Genomic DNA, 26,828 nt, shown 5'->3' with positions numbered 1-26,828 from the left:
GTGAGGTGGTTCCACACTGCCCCCCAGCCTGAGGCTCCACTCCCCATGCCCTGTCCCGCAGCTGTGGGAGCAGGAAGCCAGCACACAGCACAAGAAAAAAGGGGCAGCAGATCAGTAGGGGAAGAAGCAGAAAGCAAATCAGGCAGGGAGCAGGAAGCCAAGCAGCAGATCAGGTACAGGAGAATGATCAGCGGCACTTGGGGAAAGTGTGGGGTGAGCTTGTGACACACCTGTCAAAAAGATTGGTTGCCACTGCACTAAGAAGTGGTTGTAAATGGGCAAAGTGATACTTTCCCAACTGCAGACAGAGATCCTGAGTGTGACCTTGTTGCTGTTAGTAGTTTTGTCAAGTAGATGCAGGAGAAGGTGGCAGGTGATGTGTGTTCATTTTCCCTGATGCTTCTCTGGAGAATTGTGGAAAAAGCTGGGAACCTGAGAAGCTGCGCATTCCTTCTGCTTCAGGGTCCTAGTGGACTGCAGAAGCAGTGCAGCTATCTGTGAATGAGGATAGCCCCCCAAATCACTGCTGTTCCCCAAGCTTTTCACTACTCCATCAAGAGAGTGTTATTTTTGCTGGGGGGTGGGGAATAGAGGGATGGACAAAGCTCTCTTCCAGCAACCTGGAATGAGGGGAAAATTTATCTTGCAACTAAACAGAGGTGGAAGCCCTGTTTAGGATGTAATTGGACCACCCCAGTATGATGTCTTCTGTTTTTCCACTTGGGCTGAAACTGACTGATTGTCTCTGGGCCTTGCTTTTGTGCCTAAGCTAGTGTTTCCTCTTTGCTTCTGGCTAATGGTTTCCTGGTCAGTATCAAATCCAGCCTGAGACTTGCAGACTTGCCAGCAGCACTTTAAGAAACAAAATAAAAAAAGTCTCTCTTCCCCACTCCCTTCCCTCCCCTTTAGCTTCTGAGATTGCATCATGTCTTTTTGATCCCTGGGTATTTGTAGATGATGTCTAAACTGGAGGGGGTAACAAAAATAAGGCACTCAACTCTAGAGCTGTCTGGGGCCAGCAAAACAGTTGTTTCTGCTGTAGTGAAAAGAAAATAAGTAGTGAACAAGAGGACCAGGAGAGGAAAACACAAACATGAGTCACATAAAAAAGAAAGAGACATAACTGTGTAGTTGCATGCCATATCTAAATACGATTGTTTTAATGTTTTATTAACAGATTTGAAATATTTTTTTTTTAACAAATTGGGATGGCTTTAATTGATGTTAGTGTAAGGAGTGTCCACAAATAATAAATGTAGTCTGAAATATGAAAATGTCTTTTTCTAAAGACAGTAACCAAAACATCTCAGTCCTGTGTGTGTCCATTCCAAAAGAAGCTGTTAACAGCTTACTGTTCTGGGAAGGCTACTTCATTGCCTAATGGCAGAATGCAGGCAACAAGGTTATAAAATTTCTGATTGTGTGCTTGCTTGCTTTCTCTCTCTCCTCTCCGCTTCCTTCCACTTTAAGCAAGTCTGAAGAGCGGTGGAATCCGTACTACTTTTTGATGGTGCCTGTTTTATACATGAAGGAAGTTCTCCACAGTGAAAATAATGGGTGCTTATTGGTGGGGGCTGGGGGGAGATTGTTTTATTACTACCCTGTGATTTACAGGTCTCCTCCTCCGCTCATTTCTATGTTAGCTGTGGCCTAACTGTTGGGTTATCCTGCCGTCACCAGTGATGATTTAGTATGTGGCTACACTATTCAGCTTTGCTTTTCAGTAAGCACCTAATAAATTACATTTGACACTTGTCAACATCTAATTTTGAAAAATAGAGTTCAGAAAATGGGAGTAATGTGTTGTATGTGAAATTCAAGGTAACTATGGAAAATTGCAACATTGTCCTGTTTGTTGCAGAAATAGCATAACCGAATGTTAAAAGAAGTGGTGCGCACAGTTCACGGTAAGGTGCAAAACTTCTTTTGCTTGTTTGCTGAACCTGTTTTCTGAGGATATAGCAAATATGGTGTTTTCCTTGTACAATAAGGTTATTGCTATTGATATGTAACGATTATTTTTGTTTCAGTCTGCTGAAAATATTTGTTGACAACTAGTTATAATCTGTTCCTCTCCATTCCCTGCTACATTGCTAGCTGTTCTTTATTTGTAACGGGACTGCTTTTCATGTTGAAGATCTGGGTAGCCAGAAAACTTCAGAGAAGAGAAAATAACTGTTTGACCACAGTTAAATATTGATCACATTTTCATTCTCCAGGAAAACTTTTACAGTAGGAAGTCCTGGGTTAGAGTTTCAAATGCTGTTTACATCGTGATTTCTGAAACTCTTGGTGAGAACTGTTTAGCAAGGCAATATTGTTTCAGTTGAGGTTTATGCTATAATTTTACACTCCATGTAAATGAGTTAAATTTAAGTTTCATCTTCCAAAAAACGTAAGGTAGTAGTTTAATATGAATGTACCTCTACCTTAAACAATTAAAGCCATTTTACTGCTCTTTTTTTGTCTGAACAGGCTTTTCTGTATCTTTTATACTTGTTTGGTAAGGTATTGAAATTGAGTGAAATTCAGCCTGTCTGTTAACCATATTTTTATTATGAACACTTGTTTTAAATGAGAGCTTCCCAAACTGAGGGTTGGTGGTCCATGGAAAGCTAGCTGGTCATGTGATGTTGGTTTTTCTTGCCTGCTTCCAGCTGCTGCATTGTATTAACCACAGCTAAAAATGTATCCTTTCACTACAATAATTTTCCAAATTAATAATTGCTGTAGTTGCAGTCTGAATGTTTATAGGTTTCTGACTCAAGGGTTGAAGTTTTCATTAAGCAGCTTTTATTAAAATAGGGCATACTGTAAATCTGTTTCAACCATGACATGCAGTCTTTTACATAAGGGCATGATGTTCAGTTGTTCTTGGAACTGTTTCTTAGCTATTATTTTAACAGCAGAATTGATTTAGGCTTACTTGGAATGGGAATTTTCCCTGCTTTAAACAAGAAATGGGAATTTGGTGCCTAACTCTTATTAAGTCCTAAATATCCTTGGACAATTTGGGCCTACATGCTTATGTTCTCTCTTTCTACTGGGATGGGGACATAGGTGAATTGATTACTTTCACTGGTGGGATTAGTTACCTCAAATTTTCCTGCTTGTGCACCATGTATCTGCTTCATAGGCTACAAATGTAAATGCCAGCTATTATGGGGCTAACTCTTCATAACCCATTCAACTTCTGGTTCCCCAGTACACTGCATATGGGAAGGGTGTCCATTGGTTATATATTCTTCAACAAACTACTTATTAATGTGTGTATCTAATTGAGTTAGTTTTCAGGTATCAACTGGCAAGTCAACAGTCTGTGATGGTGGGTAGGGTGCAAGAGTAGAAACTAATGTGGATACTTTGGTTAGTGTAGGGTTCAAAGTACCTTGCCAAAACTAGAAGCCAGAGAGCAAAGTAGTAAGCAGACAGATATAAAAGGGATGAGTAGAATGTTTTGCTGCAAAGCTCAGTCCCTCTTCTACTTTGGACTCCTGTTCTGGGATTTGAACCAGGTTGCAGAGAAGGTGCAGAACAGCAGTTCAGCTCTTGCCATTTCCCAGCTAGTTGCATGTTGAGCTCTGCCTGGTCTTGCTATAGCTTTCCACTACAGCAAAGACAAAATTGATTGGATTTTTTGATTATGTGACCAGAAGGGAGCATTGTGATTGCGTATTTACTTGAATATAAGATGAGGTTTTCTTCCTGTATTAGCATAAGAGAGAAAAAACCCCTTGTCTTATTTGCATATGAAGTACAAGGGGGAAGCAGGTGGATACCATGGCTCTGACTGGCCCAGACTGGGGCTGAGGGCCAGAGTCAGACTTGCAGCAGAAGCCTGCTGCACCCACCTCCCTCCACTTCCCCTCTGTAGCTTTTGCCCCCTCCCTCTATTCCCCTGAAAATCCCATTTTGTGCTGTTTCCTATTTATTTTCTTAAGATAGCAACTTAAGAGCCTGCAATATGTATCTGATTAGTTTTGAAGAAGTCAGTTTTAACACATACATTTTATAGCAGAACAAATACTTAATTTTGTCACATGTTTGTACTTTAGGCTTCTATCTGCTACGTGTTGTGACTTTATTTGTAATTAAATGAAAATGGCCACATATCTAATATTTTTCTTCAGTCTCAATTCAGAACTTCCAGAAAGTAAACTAAACTTCAATAGAAAACTTTTTTTGTTCAAACATCAGGTTTAAGTGTGTTGATTTAGCCATCATTAGTTTAGCACAACCTACATATCCAAAAAAATTGAAAGCACATGTTCAGAGCTGACGTGCGTCCATCCTTACTTCAGTGTAGAAGGACACCTTGAGATTTCAGTTGGAACCTACTGTTGGGAATACAACTTTAATCAAAGTGAGGAATTCACCAAGGGAAGATAGGAAGACCATGCTGATAATCTTTTGCTGTGAACAAGGTTGCACGTCTTCAAAAAATCCTAGCCATGTGATTATATTTCTTTTTTAAAAATTGTAATATGCCTTATTTTTTTCAGGTATTGCATTCCTCATTGAGAAAAGTTGCAGGGCAGTATGAAGTCCCTGTGGCTTCAGATTCTGCATTGCTCTGAGCCTCCTTTGTTTCATGCAGCTCTTGGGGTAATGGAGAATCCTCAAGGGGCTGAGATTACAGTGGCAGTTAAAATGCAAAATATGTTTAAATACCTCCCTTTACATCAGTCTCCCCTGGGTTCAGATCCTGAGGGTTCCTTTGCTGTTTCTGTGTTTGTTCCCTGTCCTTTTTTTTGAGCATCTGTGTTGTTTCCACTTCTCAGAGCATATAGCTGCTGCTGTTTCATTGAAGGGCCTGAGATTCATATTTCTTACTGGTTTTATGCACATCTTCCTGAAGGGCTTACGTCACAGTGACTTTTGGGCTGGAGTTAGTGGAACCGGAGGACCATTAGTACTGCTTGTTGCCTGTAGACTTGCTGCAGAGCAACTTGTAAGTGTTCTCCTCTATAATGTATTAAGTACATTGACTTTGCCCAAAAATATTGCCGACCTCTGGCCTGAGTGCCAAAAACACCCACAGCCTCGACTTGTAAGATTTCGGTGTTCCAAGAGCCCAATCCCTGTTGTAGTACTGCAACCCCAGACCCTGCTCTGCAGTCTGCTTTGAGGCATGCGTGCACCCACCACCAGCAACAAGCCAGGCTGGGGCGCCACAGACCCCAGTGCAGCTGCTTTCATCCTCCTGGCTGCCCGCCACAGCTGGCTCAGGCTCTGGGCAGGCCTCTGCTGCCCACTACAGATCCTGGGCTGCTCCAGGGTCTGCAGAACCTCAGCCCAGCTCATTGCTGGTAGCAGGTGCACACATGCCTTGAGGTGGATGGTGAGAAAGGGGCTGGGACTGTACTTCCAGAACAAGGATTGGGCCCTGTGCAGCTTCCCCACTGTCCACCCTGAGGCAAAGCAAAAAAGTCTCCTTACTCTTTCTTTTTCTTTCCACTCATTTCTCTGTAATCTGTCAAGACAGCATGACAGTAGAGGAAGTCTTGTCATTTGTGGGGAGCACAAATAACTAAGAAAGTTCCACAAACAGTATTTTGAACTTCTGAAAATCTTAATTGTGGGATTCTTGCATGCAGGGGATTAGAAATAAATTTCTCCTTTTTCTTTAAAATCCTGCTGACTGACTTTGACAGTGACCTGGTCTTCACTATAAGTCTAAAGTTCTTTGGAACTTCTGAGCACTGCTTACAGCTACCTAGCTTTCCCCACTGCCTGTGTGACACCCCCCCCCCGCCGCCCCCTCCACCGGGGTTGCAGAATTGTGATGTTGCTTCTGTTTTCCCAGTAAATACTTTTATTGTTTTTTATCATGTGCTTCCTATCTTGGTAATATCCATAAGCTGTTAATCATAGCAAATGTCTGCTGTACGTAGGTTTTTAACATGCATTGTTTTTCTGCCCCCTCAGGAACATACTTGCTTGGAAGGATTTAAAGAAAGAACAAAAAATGTTCCCCTTGAAGGATGCTGAGATGGGTGCTTCCACCTTCTTTGCCTCAGCTCTCCCACATGACATTTGCGGAAGCAATGGTCTTCCTTTGACACCCAACTCCATCAAAATTTTGGGGCGCTTCCAAATTCTTAAGACAATCATTCATCCCAGACTTTGTCAGTATGTGGACATTACTAGAGGAAAACATGGTGAGTTCCATGGAAATTTTGTGCGCACCCATCTAGGTATCTTACATTGGTTTTGTTTAGAACTTTGAAGACAATTATTCTCATCAAATTTTGCCCTTTTGGCGTGCATCAAAAAACATGAATTGCTTTTTCGTTGCTGTTCTTCTTAAAGTATTAATGCATTTCTGTTCTGACAAACTGCATCAGTGTTTTTTCTAGTCCCCTCCTTTACCCTCACCACCCCACCAATCCTTACCCCAACTTTCTGGTGCCTACATACAAAGCACATGTAGATGGTTTGGCTATGCATCTTTAATTTAATTATTGTCATACTATCATGCCTTGGATCGTTCCTCTTTTATTTCCTATTTACAGTTCCACAGATTCTTTCATGAATTCTGTAAGTTTCTTGTTGTTCACTTGTCTTGGAGGTGTCTGTGATTCGTTAATTGATCTCTCCCCTCCCTCCGTTCTATTTTAAGCCTTTTTTTTTTTTTGGTCTTCTGCAATATACAGAAATGTTTTTGACTAAAGGCCATCCTAAAACTCTCTTCTTAATCTTCAACTTCAGTCAACTAATTTATGAAGTTCATGTTAATCCTTGAAATGCAAACTAGAAATACTTTACTTTTGTTTACAAGATGATTCATTGTAAACTACTGCATTGTTCACTTACTACACAGCTTTTAAAATATTTATGTTTGTTTACTTAATTTGGGCAATGATTATTTATTTAAATATTTTTTGCCAGTATAAATTAGAAACCATTTGTTAAATGATCATCTGAGAAATGATTGTTTCTGTCACTTCTTCAAGGACAAAACCAATGGATAAAGCATTTTTCAAAGGGCTAAGCATATTGTTGTCTGTGTTTTCCCATGACTCATTGAATAAGGTATATCCAGATGAGGGTGGTTTAAAATGGGTGGCTTTTTCCATAGTGTGCTCATGTATTTGGTGCTTCTCTCTGTTTTCCACTGTTGTCTGGTTCTTGAACTGTTCCTTCCCTATGTGCTTACCCACTTTGGCTGTGTGAATGTACTCAAGATGTACTACTCAGTATTCTGATACTAGCTGCTTAATGTTTGCAATGTAACATCCATTGGTATTCTTTCCATCTGGTTCAGGTTGTCAGCTTAAATACAATCCTTGCCTGTTTCTTGTTCTAATAGTTGGATCTAACAAGCTTTGGTGGAAATTGTTTTAAGTAGCAAATTATGGTTTTTTTTAAAAAAGATTCTCTGTTTCTATTCCCTGAAGACGAGTATTTTATTTGACAGTTGACATAGTTAGAAACTTAATTTGTTTAATAAATAGATCCTTAGAATCACCAAGCTGTTCCTCAATACAGTTTTACTCTTAAGAACCTACAAGGGGTATACTTAAATCACAAATAAACTAAACAATTTTTGCAGGTTGGTTGCAACATATAAATAGCATATTCGGCAGATATTCCCTGCCCCTTGGCACTGATTGGCAAAGAGGCCTCCGAAGGGGGAACAGGGATGCGAGCACAGTTGCCATCTTGTCTTCTCCTGTTTGTCCTGCCCTGCCAGCTAGTGCCTCGCCAGCCTCGTGTGGAGGGCTGCAGCAGCAGTGAAGACCACTGGCTCCCACAATATATTTTTATTACATTTTGTGTTTTGTTTTGGGTTTTTTTCAGTTGATTTTTGTGGACAACCCCGGATTTTGCAATTCTGCAAAATCCATGGAATTGCAAATTGATTACACCCTTACCTATAATCCAATCTTGTATTAGGATTTTTGTCAAACTAGTAGAGTTTACAATATTACCCACTGGGATTTTTTGTGGAGTGTGTGTTTAACTTCTTGTTGGTATAGAAAGTTTGGTGCACAACTACATTTTAACAATGTGCCTTTAATCCAGATTTGCAAATAGGATTTTAAGAACAATATTGTCTTAGTATTCAAATAAACATAAAATTAACTTTAAAATGTTCTTATACTTCCTTATGCAGCCATAGGACAACCTGATTAGCGGGGATCCTGATTTTTTTTTTTTTCCCCCTGATTTAAACCCCCCCCCAAATTATCTGATTAAAACCTCCAAAATCCATGTTTTACCATCATTAAAATGAAACGTCACTTGTGTGTGTATCAGTTGAACACAATGTATTATTGATATATTTACCATTTGAAAGCCTTTCCAATGCCTCAGTCATAATAAAATAAATTCTAAATACCTATATATTTTGGCATTTGATTTTGGTGTGTGTTACCATGGAAAATTAGCACTTTCCTTACCCCCTTCGTTCCCCAGGATGCAGGTCCAGCTGTGGCTGTTCCCCTTCCTGATTTGTGGCACTGAGCAGCCCTGATATGGCAGTGTGCTGTCCCTGCTACCTCCAGCTGTACTGTGGTGGGGCAGCTGTTAGGGCTATGAGACGCAGCAGCTGCATTGTGCCTGCTCCAGGCGCCACAGGTACCAGCTACAGCTGCTAGCAATGTCCAAGTCCTGGCTGCTGTGTACAGGAAGCGGTGGCTGCTGCAGCCAGAGCAGAGGGAGGAGCATGGAGCCTGGGCCCCTTCCCATGAGCAATAGGGCCAGAGCAGACCCTGGCAGGGAGGGGAGAAGCATGTGGGCTGCTTGCTGTAGGACTTAGACCTCCCCAACCTGCTGCCCTCCCCCCTGGGGGCCTCCGCAGGGTGGGGAGACTTAGTGTTACTGCCACTGCTGGGAGCCTCATAGCAGCCACATGGCTATGGCAAGGCTCCGCATGCCCACCTGGTTGCAGCAGGGATGGCAGTGGCATGGAGTTGTGTGTCATTCCCTGCCCCGCTGCTGCCAGGCGGACAGGGGGCACCTTACCTTGGCATGGCTGGCATGGGGCTTCTAGCAGCAGTGGCAACAGCACTGAGTTTTCTTGCCCCAGCCCACCCTCCTGTACCATGTCTTGCCCACTGGGCCGCAGAGGCAGCTCCTGCCCAGTGCCGGCCCAGCCAGGCTGAAGCCTTCTGCCCCACTGTCTGTGCAAAAATCATGAGGCACACGTGCCCTTTGCCCCCATACCCCTCCAATGCATTGCCAGTTGGCCTGCTTGGATGGTCCCCAAGCCCTGGCTCCCTGCCTCCCCCTGTCCCATGTACTTACTTACTTTTATTCAGCCACTGGGCCTGCTCCAACCACCCTGTCTGGCTGTATTGCTGGCCATGCGTGTATGCATGCACACACATGTGGCGTCCCCTGCCTCCAGTCACATTCCTTGCAGCCTGGAACAGCCAGCCTTCAAGGGGGAATGTGCAGTTTCCCACTTCAAAGGGGAAAATCTTGATTTTTTTTTTTTTCCCTCTCGCCCCCCCACATGCAAAATGGGAAACCCCAGATCCCTGCTGATTAGTACTACATGATGAACAGTTGTGTGGTGCTACATACAAGACACTTTTACATTTGCTCTGGGGATGGAGGTGCTCTTTAACTGGAGCGGCTCGGAGAGCTGTTCTAATTAAAGCACCTCAGCATCTCATGTATTGGCATCCCTGTGCTTTAAAATGACAGCAGGGGGCAATTGGGCATTTAATGAGCTTTAGTTCAAGTGCTCCCACCACAATTTTTAAGTGCAGAGATGCTGGTACATGAAATGTAAGGGACTACTGGAGCACAGTAATTGCAACACTCCAGCAGACTCGATTAATCCTTTTACTGGCTATTTCGGTTAATCGAGTCTGCTCTGATGTGCTGTAATTGCAGTGTGTCAGAGCAGCCTCCATGTTCGTCTACAGGCAGCCAAAGTTACCAAAACGATTTCCCAATCTGGTGGGAAAGATTCGTAGAAGTTGCTCTTGGCAGAGTAATTCCAAAGCTGTTTCCAGGACTGGACAAGGTTTTACTTTTTTTACATTCACCCGTCTGTAATTGCAGTTATTCTTTCCCTCCTCATAAGCAATATCATCATAATGCAGTGCTGCTCAACCTTCTGACTCTGTGGGCCAGATGAGTGGTATGAGGCTGACCCCAGCCTGTGAGATCTGTCTGTGAGCTGGATTCAGAATGGGGTCAATCCATAGGTATGATTAGGTACACCAGCCTGGCCCCGTGCACTGGACCTAGCTCTGGAGCAATCCCACATGTCAACTCATTGCCATGCACTGGATACGGCCATAGAGTGACCTTGTGAACTAGCACGATCCAGCACATGAGACAGTGTCGTCTGGAAATTTGGCAGGAGAGTGGTAGCAGTGTTAATTGTCTCTGGAAGCTGTGACAATTGATGCTGCTCCACCATCCCTGCCACCAAGTTTCCAGACCTGTGAGGAACCCCATTGTTGGTAACCTGGCTCTGTGGGCCAGATTCAGCTTCTAGGTTGGAGGGTGGGCACTAGGCCTGTGCAAAATGGCTAGTACTCGCTTTGGATTCGGATTCTGCCATTTTTTTTATTTATTTTTTTTTCGGGGGACAGTTATTCGATTCAGGGATTCAAATCACTGTCCCAAATTGATTTGGCCAAATCTGATTAGGTGATTTGGCCGCCACCGAATCAGCAGAATCTCTGACTCGAATAGGTCCCATTCCCTACCCACTCTCCCAGCCCCGTCAATGGCTGCCCCACCCAGGTCCAGCATCCCAGCGCTTTAAATAAATAAAAAATCCTCACACTCACCAGCTCCTGCCAAGTGTGGGGGGGGGGAATCCCTGCTGCCCCCTACTGTCCCATGCTGCGTGGAGGGCTCTGCCACAAGCCCCCATAGGCTGTAACAGCCTCTGCTACAGCCAGTGAGTGGCCCTTTTTTTTTTAAAGTGCTGGGACACTGGGGCCAGGCAGGGCTGGGAGAGCAGTCGCGGGGGGGGGGAGCGGATGGGGCCTCACGGAGGTCCCCCCCCCGACTTATAATCACGGAATCTGGGTCCAGCTCCCTGCGGTGGCGAGTGGGGACTGCCCGAGTCTCCAAATCGCCTCCGAATCTTTTCCGAATTAATTCAGAGGCTTTGGATTGATTTGGAGTTTTTACTGGTCTCCCGATTTTTAGTCCTTTTACTGGCTATTTCAATTCGGAGATTCAACTGCTGAATCTCCTCCAAATCAAATCAGCAACCAAAGCTTCGCACAGCCCTAGTGGGCACCACGGTTATGATGTATGGTATGCTGTCATTGATAGGTTAGTGTCTGAGTAAATAAACACCTAGCATAACTCCACTTTCCTAAAACTTATGAGCATCTAATTGCAGCTTTTCCTAGAAAATCCAGCATGCTTTTCAGAGCTGTGGTAAACTGTTCTGATCAATGTTTCTTGTTTGTTTGCTTAGACCAGTTCATGTTTTGGCATCAAATTTACCTCATATTTTTAGTTCATGCTGTGCAGAATACAGCTCTCATCTCATCACTCAAAATGTTATTTATATGTCCATTAACTGTTTTCACATGCAAAGCTAGCTCACAAATCGGGATTCAGCTGTTTTCTATTCGGAAGTGATTCAAGATGATCTTATTTCCTTGGGAGCTCAAAAGGAACAGAGTGGACAGTTGGCACAAAATACCCTCTGTGCCTTGGATTGGTAGTTTTTAAAGACAGCACTAACAACATTCACCCTTTTATAAAAGCTTATATAAGCTGTAACTGCCTAGCTAATTACAGAATCTGCCAAAAGGTAATAGTTGGTAAATTCTGCCCTCCAGCCTAACCCTTCCACTTTGAAAGAGAGATTGTTGAATGTAAACCAGCAGTGGTGGTGTCCGGATCACTACGCTTCTTGGCCTCTAGATCAAGTGTAATTGTATATAGCATCATGAACTTTACTGACTATTTTGGAATCAGTGGCATAAAGTATTTTCGCTCACACGTTAGATATAAACGTTTTCAGGATACAGTTATCAAATCTGTTGATCATCAAGGCAGAGAAAAATGAAGATATTGTACTTCTTAATGAAGATACTAGTAGACTAAGAGGTAAATAAATGCTTCCAAGTTTAAACTGGCAGTAGCTTACTAAAATAATATGGTAGTGAAACTGACATTGTAATACTTAAAGCAATGGTAAAGCACTCCATGGTCAAAAAGTTTCTGGATATAGTAGCTAATGTTTGTAGGAAGAAAAATCTGCAAACTAAATCTAGAAGTGAAGGTAGTAAAGTTCAGTGAACTCTGGAAAGATACTTTTCTCCTCTTCTCATACTGTTGGAAGGTAAGGTATCAGAAAATTCACTATACAGCCATCCCAATATAAGTGGTGCTCTTAGTTCTCAAGAACTGTTTAGCAATTGAGATGATGGCAAATTCTTGGTACCTTAAATTTAATATGTGAATATTTGGTGGGTAGGGCAGGAAATGTGACCTACAGGGAAAAAAATATTTTTTCCTTGCATTGTGTATTTAATTTGTAATCATTCTGAGGAAGTATTTATTTAATAACATATCTGTATATCTGGTGTATGCTAAGATGCTGTATAATAGTTTAAATAAGGTGGCTGTTAAAATATTTGGGGTAAAGCCATGTGTCTGGATTTGTAAATTTGCTTTTGGTATATTCTTTTAATCAGAGAGGCTGGTGGTGGCAGCTGAACACTGTGAAAAGAGTTTGGAAGATTTGCTACGAGACGGGAAACCTGTGAGGTATGATATCAAACTTAATGAACCCACTAACAAAAAGTTTTGGATATTTTCAGCAACCAAGTCCAGGCACATTGAAGAAAATGTAACTACTTTTATAGTTCAGCATGAATTCAATTTTATGTTGCTCAATGTTTGACTGTCTTCCTACAGCCAAACAAATAACTACTTTTTTCTTATAAGTTTGGGGGGAGGGGTATTTAAAGCTAAAATAGGGTTTTTTGGACACTGAATTTTGTAAAACTTGTGCATTTTAGGTCTTTTTAGTAGTATTGAGCTCAATAGGAATTGAAGTTTAAAGGTTATTTGGTTTCATGAAATATGACAATTGAAGTTTAATTTTTTTAGATGAAAATATCACTTTTTCAGTAGGGAAAATCATGAAGTGTAGATAGTGAAATCACTGTTGCTTGTTATGATATGGAAAGTTAGCTGATCTTTTATTTTTAAAAATGTATTTGTCGGACAAGTTTGAAAAATATTAATTTGATGTAAATAAATACAAGAGAAGAGATTACTTGTTATTGTACCAAAAATATTGAGTAAGTATAGATCATTCTCATAATGGAAAACATTATGTCAAGTGCTAAACTTTCAGGATTTTTTTTTTAAGTTATTGCTACTGCAAATTTAGGCAACATCTTCCTTCAATGAGAGATTCAGGATATTTATGTAATCACAACCTTGAGCCACCAGCATTATGATAGACTTGTTCCTTTTCTCTCTAAACCACAGCATTATAGTTAGTCACTGAAGTCCCAGGATAAAACTCGGAGAATACAGATTTAACACTCAAACAGTGCTTAGTTGCTTCAAGAAGGCTTGTTAAAGTTTGTTTCATTATCAAGTTGAATCAGGATTCTAGCAATTTAAAACCTTGTAGTGCAAAGTCTTCTGTTTCCCTCTATGCCCTAAATCCTCAGCCTTTGGTCTTGAAGACAGTTAGAAAAGACAGACTGATCTTGGGTAACCAGTGTCTTTCCTTCTACGTGAGAAATGCCCGGACAATATTCCATTTCTCTTATTCTTTATAAGATTTAGAGTTCCAATTCAGTGTAAGATTTACCTTATTAATTCTGTGTAAAAGAATGGCTTTTAGAGACCCTAGATATTTTAATTCCTACATATCCTTATTCTGTCATTAAGGTTGTACTGTTAAGCAGTGATGATCAGTATTAACACTTGTCCCAAAATCTGTTCTTTGTACATTCTGATATAAATTACAGTGCAGTACTTGCATAACTTTGAGGAAGTTGTAAATGGTACTAAAGGTTATTTATTGAAGTACAGTTCTTCAAGATCAAAGAGAAGGGTTAACCACACATGACATTCACTCAAGCACTTCGCCCTTTCTGGCCATTTGGATGCAGCTGCCTCCTTTCCAGTCAACTGCTTGCCTTCCAGTAAGATACGTTGAAAGGTCGGCAGGGATTCTCGCGTGCCACGTCTTGTTGTTACTAGCTATTGCTGGGAGGATGTTCTTGAATCCTGCCTGTCCTGGTCCCTTCTTTCAGCTCTCTTGCCTGGACTTCCATTTCAGGGCTCCACCTCCCCTACACCCCGCCTTACACCAACCAAAGATGTTGCTTCTTGACCAAGGCTAAGACAAAGTCTGCCAGCCACAGTAGGGACCTTAGCCCTTACCTTATCACAGTCCTGCTCAGATGGTGTACCGTCCTAGTTCAGGCTTTATGTCAACCTGGTTTGCCTTACTATTTGCCCCAGGATGCCTTACTCCCAGGTGCTCTCCCTTTTCCTCCCAATGGTTACTTACAGTTTCAGACTCCTTCCTTCTTTCTCTTCTCATGGATCCACCGTTGTCCCAGTCTGTACCAGCTGTATCCAGGATCCACAGTCTCATGCAAGGAAAGGATTCAGGTGCCACCGAGACAGCTTCAGCAAGGCATTCCTGCTCCTGGGGTTGCCACTGCTCACCCCTGCCAGGGCAGTCATTCATTCACGGCTGTTCCAGGCCCTCTGGAGGACTCATGTCCAGTCCTTCTGGAATGTCCGGCTGGTGGGGTTTTTTATTCCCCTCTCCAAGGGCCGCTGGAAAACCAGCATTAACATGCAGCCATAAAGCATGGCCACATCAGTGCATCCAAATGCACTGGCTGTCCTGTGGCACTCTGTGGCCACTTCTGTTCTCCTCCCTCCAGTTTTGGTGCGGCTTGCCTTCCTGTGGCGGCCTCTTCCCTGCTGCACCTTTAATCCTAGGCGGCGTCCTGCAGTCTCTGTGTCCCTCTCTTCTCTCAGCTTGGAGGTAGGTTTTGATCTGTGGCGACATCCCTGCCACAAAAAGGCTAGATTTTTTTTTTGTGTGTATGTGATGGTTTTTATGAACCGACTCTCTCCACTGCTACAGCAATGTGCAACCACCCACAATGAACCCATCAGAATCCATGGATCCTACATATGCCTATCCTAAAATGTGATATATCTGATCCAGGGCACCAAAAGCCTTCATGGAAACTGTGGTTGAAACTAGGCTAAAGTTACATACCGGAATGAATGATTGCGAGAAAAATATTACAGACAGATACTCGAACACGTGTAGGAGAACACTTTTCACAGAACAACTTAGTTTCTAGTCTTGCTATCCTTGTGCTCAAGGGAAAACATACAAAACATTTTCAAAAGGCTAGCTGGGAACAAAAATTGATAAGCTGGCTATTGCATTCAGGACCTCAACTATGCACACATATATAGGGGCCTAATATACAAGCTAATAAAGTTGTTAGTAATCTTTTTAGTGGGTTTTGGTTTGAGCCCATAACCTACAAAGCTCTTCATATCAATTGAGCAGTAAAAGTGCCTTTCTTCCCTTGCTCCATTACACACCTCTCCCATTATCAATAGAAGCTTTCTTCTAAGATGAGAGCTTTGGTGTAAGATGATTGTTGCTTCTTGACCAGTCTTGGAAAATATGCACTTCTGGTATTTTTACTAGTTGTGACTTGACATAATAAAAGACTCCTGTTCTAAGGCTCTCTAGGGACCCTTAGTAGTTTTACAGGTTTACCACTCAGTATTAATACTATCCTTCAGCAAATTTAGCTATGTGGTTAAAGCAGGAAAAAGATGTCCTTTTTGGAGTGATGAGGAAGGCAGTTTAAGCAAAGTTATTTCTTGTCAGTAAAGACTAATTTTATTTGTATTCATAACTTCAGCCAGTTTTGTCTCTGCCAAGAAAATAATGTTTTGTTTTTAAACGGGGTGAGAAGAAACATGGTGGTTGGATGGGATTTTTATTTAAGATAGAAATGGTGAAGGGCTTCTGCAAGATTAATGTAAAAATCAGTTTATGTATTTCAGTGCTAATTTTCAAAAACAAAGTCTTTGATAAAATAGCTCTTCTGTCCTCTCTGAAGCAGTCACCGATGCTTCAACTGTGCTAGTTTTATTTGGAGCAGTAGCTAGAAGCTGTATTTCTCTTCAAGAAAAGTCTTTTTTTTCCAGTGAGACCAGGACACATTTTCTCTTCCTTTTCAGTTGATTAAAATGGACATTTGTTTCTTTTGTGAGACATGTCAATGGTCAGAAGTAGTTTGGACAGGACCAATTCCCAGTTACGTTATCTGATCCATCTATGTCACTTAAGCTTTGTAAAGAACTATTTGGCTTCTTCCGTGTATTTTAATTGCATTAGTCCATGATACCAGATCTGGTGTGCATGCTATTGTAATTAATGTTATAAACTGTTTATGGAATAGAAAAAACTGTTCTTATGGTTTCTAAATTAATTCTTCCTACACTTGCCAGAAACCAAGTTCTTTGCACCTGTAAGTTGATGTAAAGTCAGCAGGAAATCTTCTATTAGTTTTAGTGTTGAAATTCAAGACATACCACTGAGGACTGTCCATTCTTCTGTACATATTGCAAAACAGGCTGTTCAACTGTCTGGTGGTTATTTTGCAGTTAGTGTTCTCTAAAGTCATGCATCATTTATGTCTTGCATTACTTACTGTATGGTTTGTATCTAGGAATGAGAACAAGTACACAAGAACATACCTTGAACTTTAAGTTAATTATTCTCAAAATCTGACCGGGAAGCATGAGTAGGTTCATGAGAATGAACAATTTTTAGGCCTGAATATTAGAAAGCATATAAGGTAATGAGTACACTTGGATAAATTGTTATATTGTAACAAAGGACATGATATTTCTGGCAAATTTTGTATTTTATCTATTTAGTTAAGCTTAATTTGTGTGGTAATATAGGGTCAGATCTTCAACTTCTGAGTAGGACTGATGACCTGCTAGATTCCAGTGCATAGTGGTAGAAAAGAAAGGAGAGAACGTGCCCCTTCACGTTTTTTTGGAGCTTTTAAATTTCCTTTGTGTACGCTCTGAAGTGAATGCAGCCTATAGAGTTGCAGGAAAAGTTGAAAATAAGCAGTCTTCTCTCTTCCGGCTTCCTTGGTTTACCTTGAATGGAGAGACATAGTTAGCTATGTTAGTGTAAAGTCATTGTATCATAGTGAAGTTGGGTTAGAAGGGACCTCCAGTGTCCTATCTAAGGCAGGATCATCCCTATTCAAACCATCCTATACAAATCCATAATCTAAACTCTTAGTAAAACTACTGTCACACTGACACAGCCTCCTAACTTGCCACAAGTAAAGCAGAGTGACCAACATCCTACTTCTATAAAAGGTTGTTAATATACGCTTGACAGATCCCACGTAGAAGGCCCTAATCCCTGCTACAGAGGAAGGTAAAACCTCGCCCACAATCCATACCAATCTGACTATGGGGTAAAATTTCTTAAGTAGAAAGCAGGATAGATTTGCCACCTTTATAGTCTAGACAAAGTAAGTGTGTGTGAAATATGCACTTCATGGATATTGATGTATAAATACCACAATCTTTTGAGAGCTGAAGCTCTCTTCATAAGATGCTGGGAAAGGATGTGCAGATCTGGAGGCACACTCCCTGGGAAGAACCCAGCACAGCCCCCAGCCTGCAACCCTACCGGGGTGCGTGCAACAGCAAGAGCTGTGACCCTTGCCCTGCACCCACTGATGGTTCCCTCCCTAGCTGGCATCAGCCATTCCTGGGGCTGCTGCAGCAGGGACCAGGGTGAGTGGGAACAGCAGAGCCCCAGGTGGCATGGGGCACAGCACAGGTTGTCCACACTCATCCCAGCCCCTGCTGCAGTGGCCCCAGGAGCAGTCAATGCCACCTGCTTGCAGCTGCTGTGCTGTGCTGTGCTGTGCCATGCCCCATGTCCCCTGGGCCTCTGCTTGTCCCCACTCACCCCAGCCCCTGCTGCAGCGGCCCTGGGAGCAGCTGATGCCAGCTGCTTGCACCATGGCATGGCGCAGCCCAGAGGCTAGGGTGAATGGGGGCAAGTGGAGCCCTGGGGGGTTCAGGGCGTAAAGCAGCGCAGCCCAGTGACTCCCAGAGCAGCTGCAGCAGGGCCTGAAATGACTGGGGCCCCAGCCCCATGGCCCTTTCCCCTCCTCCCACAGACTTACCTGCTTGTGGGAGGGGGGAGCACACCTATGCCAATCGCATAAGAGTGAATTTACCTCGCGTATAACGAATTTGGAGTATAAAAAGGGTCATCGCATAAGAGCAAATTTGCATATACAGAACCTGCATAAAACGAGGGAAACCTGTAGCATTTCGATGGAAATGCTTTTGTGAAGCCACACAGAAATATGGTAACAGTAACACCAGTTGTTAGCTGTAGTAGTGGTGCCTGTTGGCAGTCATTGATGTATAAGCCTGTGTCTGGCAATTTATTGTGGTGCATATGAGTAGCTGTCTTTCTTTCTTACTCCATTTTTTCGTCCATTTCACCGTCTTGACATACAAACAAACGTTATTCAAGTTACCCATTCAGTTCCCTGAAACATGTAATTAATTTGTGGAGGTTGCTGTCTCCTTGCCTACAAAAAAGAATTAATGACATTAAAAGATGGGCAACTTTAAAAAAAAAAAAAGAAATTAGCAGTTTTAGGACTGTTCTATTGAGACGCACTTCCAGACAGTTTGAAAGGAGCTATATGTACCACTCCTTGTTGTAAAATTAATTGTATAGTCTTTACTTTCATGTTATACTTGGAGTGTGTTTTTTCCTTTGAAGTTGGCCTGCACTTGTGTTCTTATTGAGTGTGCCAGCAAATGTAGAATGCAGACATTTCACAGACTTCTGGCACCTACCGTAGACTTTCTGGTCTGGTCTTAGATTTGTGACTGTGGCAGTCAAAGCATATTTCCTTCTTCAATACAACATAGTTGTCATATGTTTTGAAAGTTATGGTTTTGAAAAATTACCAGTGAACCATCAGATATACGGAGGTATAATATGTTATACATGGAGCTTTTGATGGGAAGCAGACTGTGCAGCTGTTTACTAGCTTCAGAAAAACCATGTGCGCATTTGGATGAGTAAGTTTTATTTTGCATTATTAGATATTGTCTACTCACTAGATTGAATTGCTTCATTCTATCCCTATCGGAATGTACTTCTAGCATACCTGAAGTAAAATTGCATTATAAAAAGATACTATATGCTAACTTCTGTGTAGCTTCCATAAAAAAAATCAAAAAACAGGGAAAAAAACCTCTTGGAATAGATGCAAGTAATCCAAAAGCTGTATAGTTTCATGTGACTTGATTTCAAGGGCTGAATCTATTCAGCTTTAAATCAAAACTACACACAAACTGTACATGAGAAATACTGTCCTGAAGTTACATTTTATATGACTAAATAATGACCTAGTAAACTCAGCCACATTGATAAATGCTTAAAATAAATAAATAAAGTATCTCCATAACGGTGTATGAGCTGCTATGCTTTAGGCTATCTAGTAGCTTTAGTGTTTCTTTTACTTCTTTGCCAGAAGCTATTTCCAAGGTAAAATTTACTTCAGCAAAAGCATGAATTAAGATGGCTATTAGTCATGACTTGATTATCCAAAGCTGTTTTTCTTAATGTAATTAATTTTTTAAAATTGGAGATGGAGTTAGACTGCAAAAATATAACTAACTGTAGTATTCCTTTTAGGAAAAGAGCATATTTTGTCATTTAACCTAGCTTATAGCCTAAACATTAAGGCTCAGGACAAACATTACACATATACCAGTTTAAGTGATCAGAAACTGGTTTAAGCCTGTAACAGAACAGATGTTCAGTGCACATAAATCAGTTTGAAAATGGCTGACACCAGTTTGAGAGAAACCTGTTTGAATGTAGTATATTACAGTGAACTGATTGGAGTCAAACCAGTTTATGCAATGTCTGTCCCAGCCTCCTTGCTGGTTTTAAAATAAACTAGATACCCCCAACATCCTGGCATGCTCTCTGGGCTGGGCAGGGCTTTGCTTCACAGAGCTGGCCCTGCCCCTCTGCTCCCTGGCCAGAGCTCCAGCAAAGGTTTGCAAGTGCAGAGCAACTGCCTGGTTTCCTCCTGCTAAGCAGGGATTATCCCCCGTCCCCTCTGCCTTACGCAAACACCTTGGCATTAGGTAACGGAACACATGCTGGCTACAGTCTGTGCTGTGGGACAGGCAGACAGGCTTTTTGGAGCTAATCACCAGGTAGTTTAATGTCCTTCCTTGGAAGAGCTATTTAAGAAGAGCTCCATTAGTTAATGGAGTGAGGCTTTGTTTTCTTAAATAGTTTGATAAACACTGAGTTATGGATGATAAATATTCCCTGCTGGGCTGCTTGGGGGTGGAATAATCAGTGTCCTTCTGGGGCCTGGCCACACCCCACTCAGCTCAGTCCTACCTAAGGGAAGGAAGGGAGGGCTGCCCTAGAGCCCACTGGCTTCTAGCCTTAGCCACTGCAGGCATGTGCGTGCATTTCTGGGATGTCTGTCTGGTTACAAAACTGATTTAGCCTAGCCAGGTTAGACTAACCTGCAAAGATTGAATCAATTCAGGCTCAGGCTTTTTGAATGTCTGTCCCTAGCCTGATTATATTTTTCACTTGTGAGAGAGAGAGATTTGTATATTTCATGTATTCTGTAAATACTTGATCCTTCCACATTGAAATTAAAAAGAGCTTAAAAAGACTACAATGATCATTGTTCAAGCTCACTTTCGGTGGTACACAATTGGCTATATGCCACCTTGCAGCCTGTATACACTATAGTGTGTCTACCAGTTGTGCAGCTATGTGTGATTTTTCTCATACTGAAAAGGAATTAATAAAAATGCACATTTTTTCCATGAAGACATGCTACAGTTTCAGTCCTGCTAGGGAAGAGTAGAATGTGAGTAATAATAGGCATTAACTGTTGAATTACTACTTTCTGTTCTAATCTACCCCTCTCTCAGTTGCTTTTGACTTCCTTGTGCAAAATCCTTTTCTACTCAGAACTACTTAAAATAATTCATATGCAGTTTCTAGTCAGGCCTCGAAGGTGATTAGTGACCAAGTATATTATTAACATTGAAATAGTTTAGGCCATTGGTGCCCAACTCGCCCAGCCCTGTGGACCAAAGAACTGGTACAGGTCAGGAATTGTGCAGCAGTATTAATTGCTGCAGCTTGCAGAGCCACGTTGGCCATGGTCACCCCTGCTTTAGGCAGTCTTTACTACTGCTGCTGCTGCTAATACCCTAGTATTCGTGTCTAAAGTTTTTATACTTTTTTGGTGTCACTAATTCCTCAAAGGGAAAAGACAGATCTAATCACTGACTTTTAGAAACTTCTATAATATTATTAAATATCACCACTTTAAGGTAAAATCTATTGCCATACAAGAAAAAGATAAAAATCTTTATACTGTTTGAGAATTTCTTATTTCCTACCTGTATAAAGTCTCTTTCTTTGTAGCTCCAGTAATAGTGCTTCTGTTGTGAATGTGCATGGTTAAAGACAGAGATAAATTGTTACCATTTTGACCTGTGAGCTAACTAAGTTTGCACTTAGTTTAATGCGTTAATAGAGTAATAATGTGGTTGATTAGAGTTCTGTTGCTATTCTCTGACCTAGTTATTTAGGGTTCACTTTGGTAGGCTGAACACCGTTATTGCTTAGCTTATACATTCTTTAATTTACCAATTTATGTAGACTTCTAGAAATGTATTAGCTGTGCTGTACTATTTTAAAACTGTATGAGTAAGTACAAACTCTTCAGAGATGCATACTAGGGATTTGTGAAGCTTCAGTCGCTAATTCAATTCGGCCTAATTCAGTGTCCAAATCTCTGAATCGGAATTGAATCAGGAGACCCTTTAATCTCTCTAAATTGAATCGGAACCCGCTGAATTGGTTCAGGAAGATTCAGCAATGCGGACATAGACGCAGCTTTAAATGTTTGGTTTTTATATATACCTCAAAGTACCAGGCGGCTCATGAATGCTGAGATGCTGGTGCGGATGCAGAGTCCCACAGGAGCACGGGGGGGGTCCCCAGCGCACTCAGCAGCAGACCTGGTTCCGGTCCACTTGCAGGTCCGCAGGGGGGCCCCCCTATATTCCCTTGGCTCAGTGACTGGTGTCTTCTGGGTCTGGGGGGGGCACCCAGGGCCCCCCACGACTGATCACCGAGCTGGGGACACTTCCATGCTCCTGTGGGACACTCCATCTGCCCCACCATTGCAGCATTCATGAGCCACGCCTGGTACCTCAAGGTATGTAGAAAAAACATTTAAAGCTGTCTATGGCCGAATTGCTGATTCTCCAATTTGGCATCGAATCTTCAGATTTGGATTTGGACTAATCGAATCAGCGACAGTGATCCAAATAAGCTAATCGAATCACTGTCCCCAATTTGGGCCGAATCCGAATTGCACATGGCCTGTTTTGCACACCCCTAATTCATACCAGTAAATTAAGTTTTTAAATAATTACTGCAGGTAGTAAACACGGTATAATGGCTCATATTCAGAATTTTAGTGCAAATATTATTACTATACAAATAAAGAATAGGAAACATCAAGTCTGAGTGCAGTGGGGCTGGACCCAATGATCCAGCCCCTAACATCTATGAATCTGAAACCAGGCAACATTTTGGTTCTGACCAAAGGATCCTGCTGTGGCATCAGTTTGGCCTGTAGAGTCCTCAGGAAACAGAAGCTTCTTGTTACATTTTTGTAATATTTGTATTCTTTGTTTCATCTTCCTGTGTAGAATAAGATGATAGTCCCATACCTTTTATACTTCTTGTATAACACTTCAGATAGGTTGGTGTCGTAATCATTGAGGAGTGTTAACCAAGATGTATTTTAATAGCTGAAAATTAATTGAGTTTAAACATGGGAAGAATTTATAAAGCTGACAGAACTACTTCAAATACATAACCCTGGCAGCCCAGTATGACATCACTCTTCCATTTCCTCATGACTTTGTCTTTGATTTAAAAAAATATTTTTTCTTTTGGCTTCAATATAAAGAGAGAAGCTGAGCTAACTTTAACCGTGGCATGGTAAGACAGATTTGGTGCTGGGATTTTTTTTTCTTTTCTTTCCTTTTCTCCCAGCAAAGGCTATCTGAGAGGCTATACTGGATAACTCTGTGCAATATTATTTCTCTCATAAGGGAGAAATAAAGAAAGATAGTGATTAATTTAATCAGCAATTTCCTGTCAGGAAATCTTTGAAAAGTAATAACTTTGAATGAATAATGCAGATAATAGTAAGGCCTGCTGTTTTAACAAACACAGCTGAATAAGCACATGGAGTCCTCTAGGTAGTGTCTGTTTTTTAAAAAAAAATGTTCTCTAATGGCTTTTGCAAGAGCTAAGGATTTTTGTGGGTGATATCTTCTATTGGACCAAATGCCTGGTTGAGATTTAAAAAGCTTTTCAGTGTAGAGCACTCTTCTTCTGGTCTCATTGCAGTTAGTCCAATAAAAGATATCCTACAAGAACCTTTTGCCTCATTTTTCTGGACCATCACAAGTTTGTTTGTTTTCCGTGTACAACAAATTTAAAAGGAAGGACTAATCCAATTTTTCATATCCATTGCTGCTTGCAGTGCCTCTATCTCCCTGCCCTGAACTTTATTGCTCAAACTAGTGAGGGAGAAGCAGGGAGAGACCAGAATCTCCTGCCTCCTCACTTTCAAGTTGCCGACCTTAAGAGTTTGGGGATTTGCATAGGTTATGGGATATAATAATGAGTTCCCTTGACTCCTTCCCCTCCCCATTCTCCTGTTGTTATAACGCATGCCATTTTCTCTTATTATTGAACTTTGTTCTGTTTAATGGGGATCAGTGTCTGGGAAAGTCCCTTCTGCAAAACTGGTGCAGGCAATCTGTAATTGTTTCACTGTTTCATTCAAAAACATCCCCAAAGTCCTTACACAATTGTAATTCTGTCTTGATTTGTGATGTCTTTTCAGTTGCTTTAGACTAGTGATAGCATGAACCTCAAGCACAATGGTTTAAGGTGAAGGTGCAGGTAGCTTACACACAACAAAGTGCCTTTCTTCACATGTTACTTGACTGTGTAATCAACAAGTGTTGCCCACTGTTGATATTGTGTGGCAAATCCCATGATATTTGGTGGGCTTTTAGAAAGCCAAACTCATAGAACTACTGAGTTGTGTGAGAGTTTATGCTTCGATCTTAATTATGTTTTTCAGTTGTAGGGAAGAAAGTTGAATGTAGGCCTTGTTGCTCAACAGGAAAAATGCAAGGCACAGTCTCCTTCACCCATTTAGCCAGTCTCATAATCCTTGGGGGTTGGACTATCTTGAATGCCTGCAAATGGCACTATTGGATCAGTTACTTTCTGTATTCCAACAGGTTCACCTTATTTGGAACCGTCTCCGAAAAGGCTTAGATAAAAAGCCTTACGGTGTTCTGTTATTTTTGTTTGTTTTTTGTCTCTCTCCCCCCTCCCAAATTGAGTAAATTTTATAATTGATCTGTGACAGTTCTTCAGGTTTTTTAACTGAATCCTGTTTAACTGCTCACTTTATTTTGGCACAGATAGCTGATGCTAGTTGACTAAGATGCTGATCTTAGTTAATTGCACTTCAAGAGTAGGATAAGACTTTTGAGATTTCAGAGTGAGGGCTGTGGGTGCCTAGCAAATCATGTGCAAGCAGCCACCCTCCAGCTTCGTCTTGAGCTTGTCCTTGAGCCACATCCTTGCTATCCGAATTTCTAGCATCTCCATTGTACCAGGTTTTGTTGGTTTGGTTTTATGAACAGATGCCCACTAGAAGCTCAAAGAAGGATCTCTTTACTTATGCCATACGTAAATCTTTAATTCATTTAGGGAAGCTAATGTCCACTCACCTTCAGACTGGTGAATAAAGGTAGTGATCTGGCACAAGGAAGACTGTTTAAAGACTCAACTCTACATTTTTGGTACAATTTTATTTTTAAAAATAAATCTGTAACCATGATTTTCCTGGTAAATTCATCCTATCAAAATTAAGAAGTCTTACAGATTTTAATCTAATTATGTTGGAGACCATGCCACAATATCACCAACAAAATGCACAGGTCAGTTGGGTTGTATACTGATTTTGTTTAAAAACTGAGAGAGAACAAATCTGAAAAGAGAGTAATTCTGTCCTGGTTTGATCTTTGTTCTACTCTTTTGTTTCTAGTTTAGCAGGTCACTCCCTTTGGGGGAATGGGGTGAGGGTGAAGGAATGTGAGCTGTTTGGCTCTTGGTTTAATTTCATGAAATAACGTTCATGTTATACATGAGGTGTGATTATAATCATGGTTAAATTAGGTCTTTGTTTAGTCTGATGTCATTACTTGGATTTCAATGGGAAATCTTATTTTGATGTTTTTCTTCCCTTTACTCTTGTTCTCCTATTGTCACCTTTGCATCATGTCATATTGTGTTAGTTATTTATTTCGTAACTCTAACACCAGCATCTGGTTCTAAGTGAGGTCCAGCTTTACCTAATCTTTCCATCTGGTGATTTTTTTTTTTTTCTTGGCCTGAGTTTGTTTGTTTGAATTGTATTTGTTGGTCCAATAAAAGATATCACTTTACCTCTGTACATCTGGGCTGAGTCAGGCTAAGACACAAAAGTGATTTGTCCCAGGTCAGTCAGTGGCTGAGTCAGGATCAAAAACGAGCACTAAGCATAGTACTTTCTACTAAGCACTAAACCACATGGTTTTGCAGATGTCATTAGGATAATACTTTATAAGGTGTGTCTCTCTTGTTTTCCAAAAAGAGTTGTTCATTTGCTTCCCCTTTTTATAGGATGAATGCTAGATGTTTGAGCACATTGAGTTTCTTTAAAACTTCTGTTTTCCAAATAGCACATCTGTTAAATCTTTCATAGTGACGATGTGATTAGAAAATTGCAACATCTATTAAATCCTTAAGTACAGTGTGTTACGTGTTTAACTTCCTTCTTAGGTATTTCTTTATCCATTATTTATATCAGCACTGAAAAAAAATACAGTAAGGAAGGCCAGCCTGTTGAAACTGTATCATAGACTGTAATACATTCATTCATATAGCATCTAAGCATGTTTGTAGTTTTGTACTTTTTTTTAAAAGTTTGGGGGGAGGTTGGGAAGCAGATTCTTGAATCCTCTCACATGAGCGGGTTGAAGTAGATGAACATGTGATGTACAAAATATCTTCATATGCTTACACTTGAGGCTTTCTGAGGAGGTTTACAATAAACTTAATATTTGGCTTTATATTTCTATTTCCTGCATTCCTTTCCAGTTCATTTCATTCTGATAATGTACATACTTTTCCAGCTAAATTGGCTGTGTTTACAGTTGCACTCCCAAGTGCCACTTTTTAATCAAACACACAATAAAGTGCTAAATAAGGACATTCCCACCTGCATTAAATGCTTCTTATTCTGTATAGGATATTTTGTAGTTTATTTATCCAGGAAGACCCAGCTCATAGGCACATCTGTCTTTTAACCCTCTTCTTCATTTTTTTTTTAAATCAAATTTTCCAGCTGGCTTATTAAGACATGGAGGTCAGGTGATTTTTTTCTCAAGTCAGACAGTGATTCAGCCTTTCACCTAGGATTAGAACCAGGCTTTGTCCTTTTTCTGGGATCACTAGATCACACATTCTTGATTTTATTTTATGTTGTTTCATTGGGTGAACAAATTCCTTTGTGGTACAGCATAACTGCAGACTTCACTATGTCATTTCGAACTCAGCTCAAAGTTGTAAGGAGGCAGTTAGAAAGGCCAAAGCTACCATG

At 41.1% G+C, this 26,828-nt stretch overlaps 1 protein-coding gene across 6 annotated transcripts in view; it reads left to right on the top strand.

Annotated features, from left to right (window-relative positions):
- Positions 1-26,828, top strand: part of TBCK (TBC1 domain containing kinase) — a 274,925-nt gene that overhangs the window by 6,194 nt on the left and 241,903 nt on the right. For 4 of the 6 annotated variants that reach the window (XM_019521937.1, XM_019521932.1, XM_019521935.1 and 1 more), the window contains exons 2-3: positions 5,929-6,161; positions 12,636-12,708. In XM_019521937.1, the coding sequence (XP_019377482.1) occupies positions 5,969-6,161; positions 12,636-12,708 (266 nt within the window). In that variant the 5' untranslated portion in view covers positions 5,929-5,968. Of the gene's footprint in view, positions 1-4,167; positions 4,425-5,928; positions 6,162-11,964; positions 12,046-12,635; positions 12,709-26,828 lie in introns of those variants that run through there. The other 2 variants (XM_019521933.1, XM_019521936.1) reach the window with 2 other exon arrangements.

This window comes from Gavialis gangeticus, unplaced genomic scaffold (genome assembly GCF_001723915.1).
Source record: "Gavialis gangeticus isolate Ggan-Ray unplaced genomic scaffold, GavGan_comp1, whole genome shotgun sequence".
Taxonomy (NCBI): Eukaryota; Metazoa; Chordata; order Crocodylia; family Gavialidae; genus Gavialis; species Gavialis gangeticus.
The sequence above is the reverse complement of the archived record's forward strand: the minus strand, read 5'-3'. Positions and strand labels throughout refer to the sequence as shown.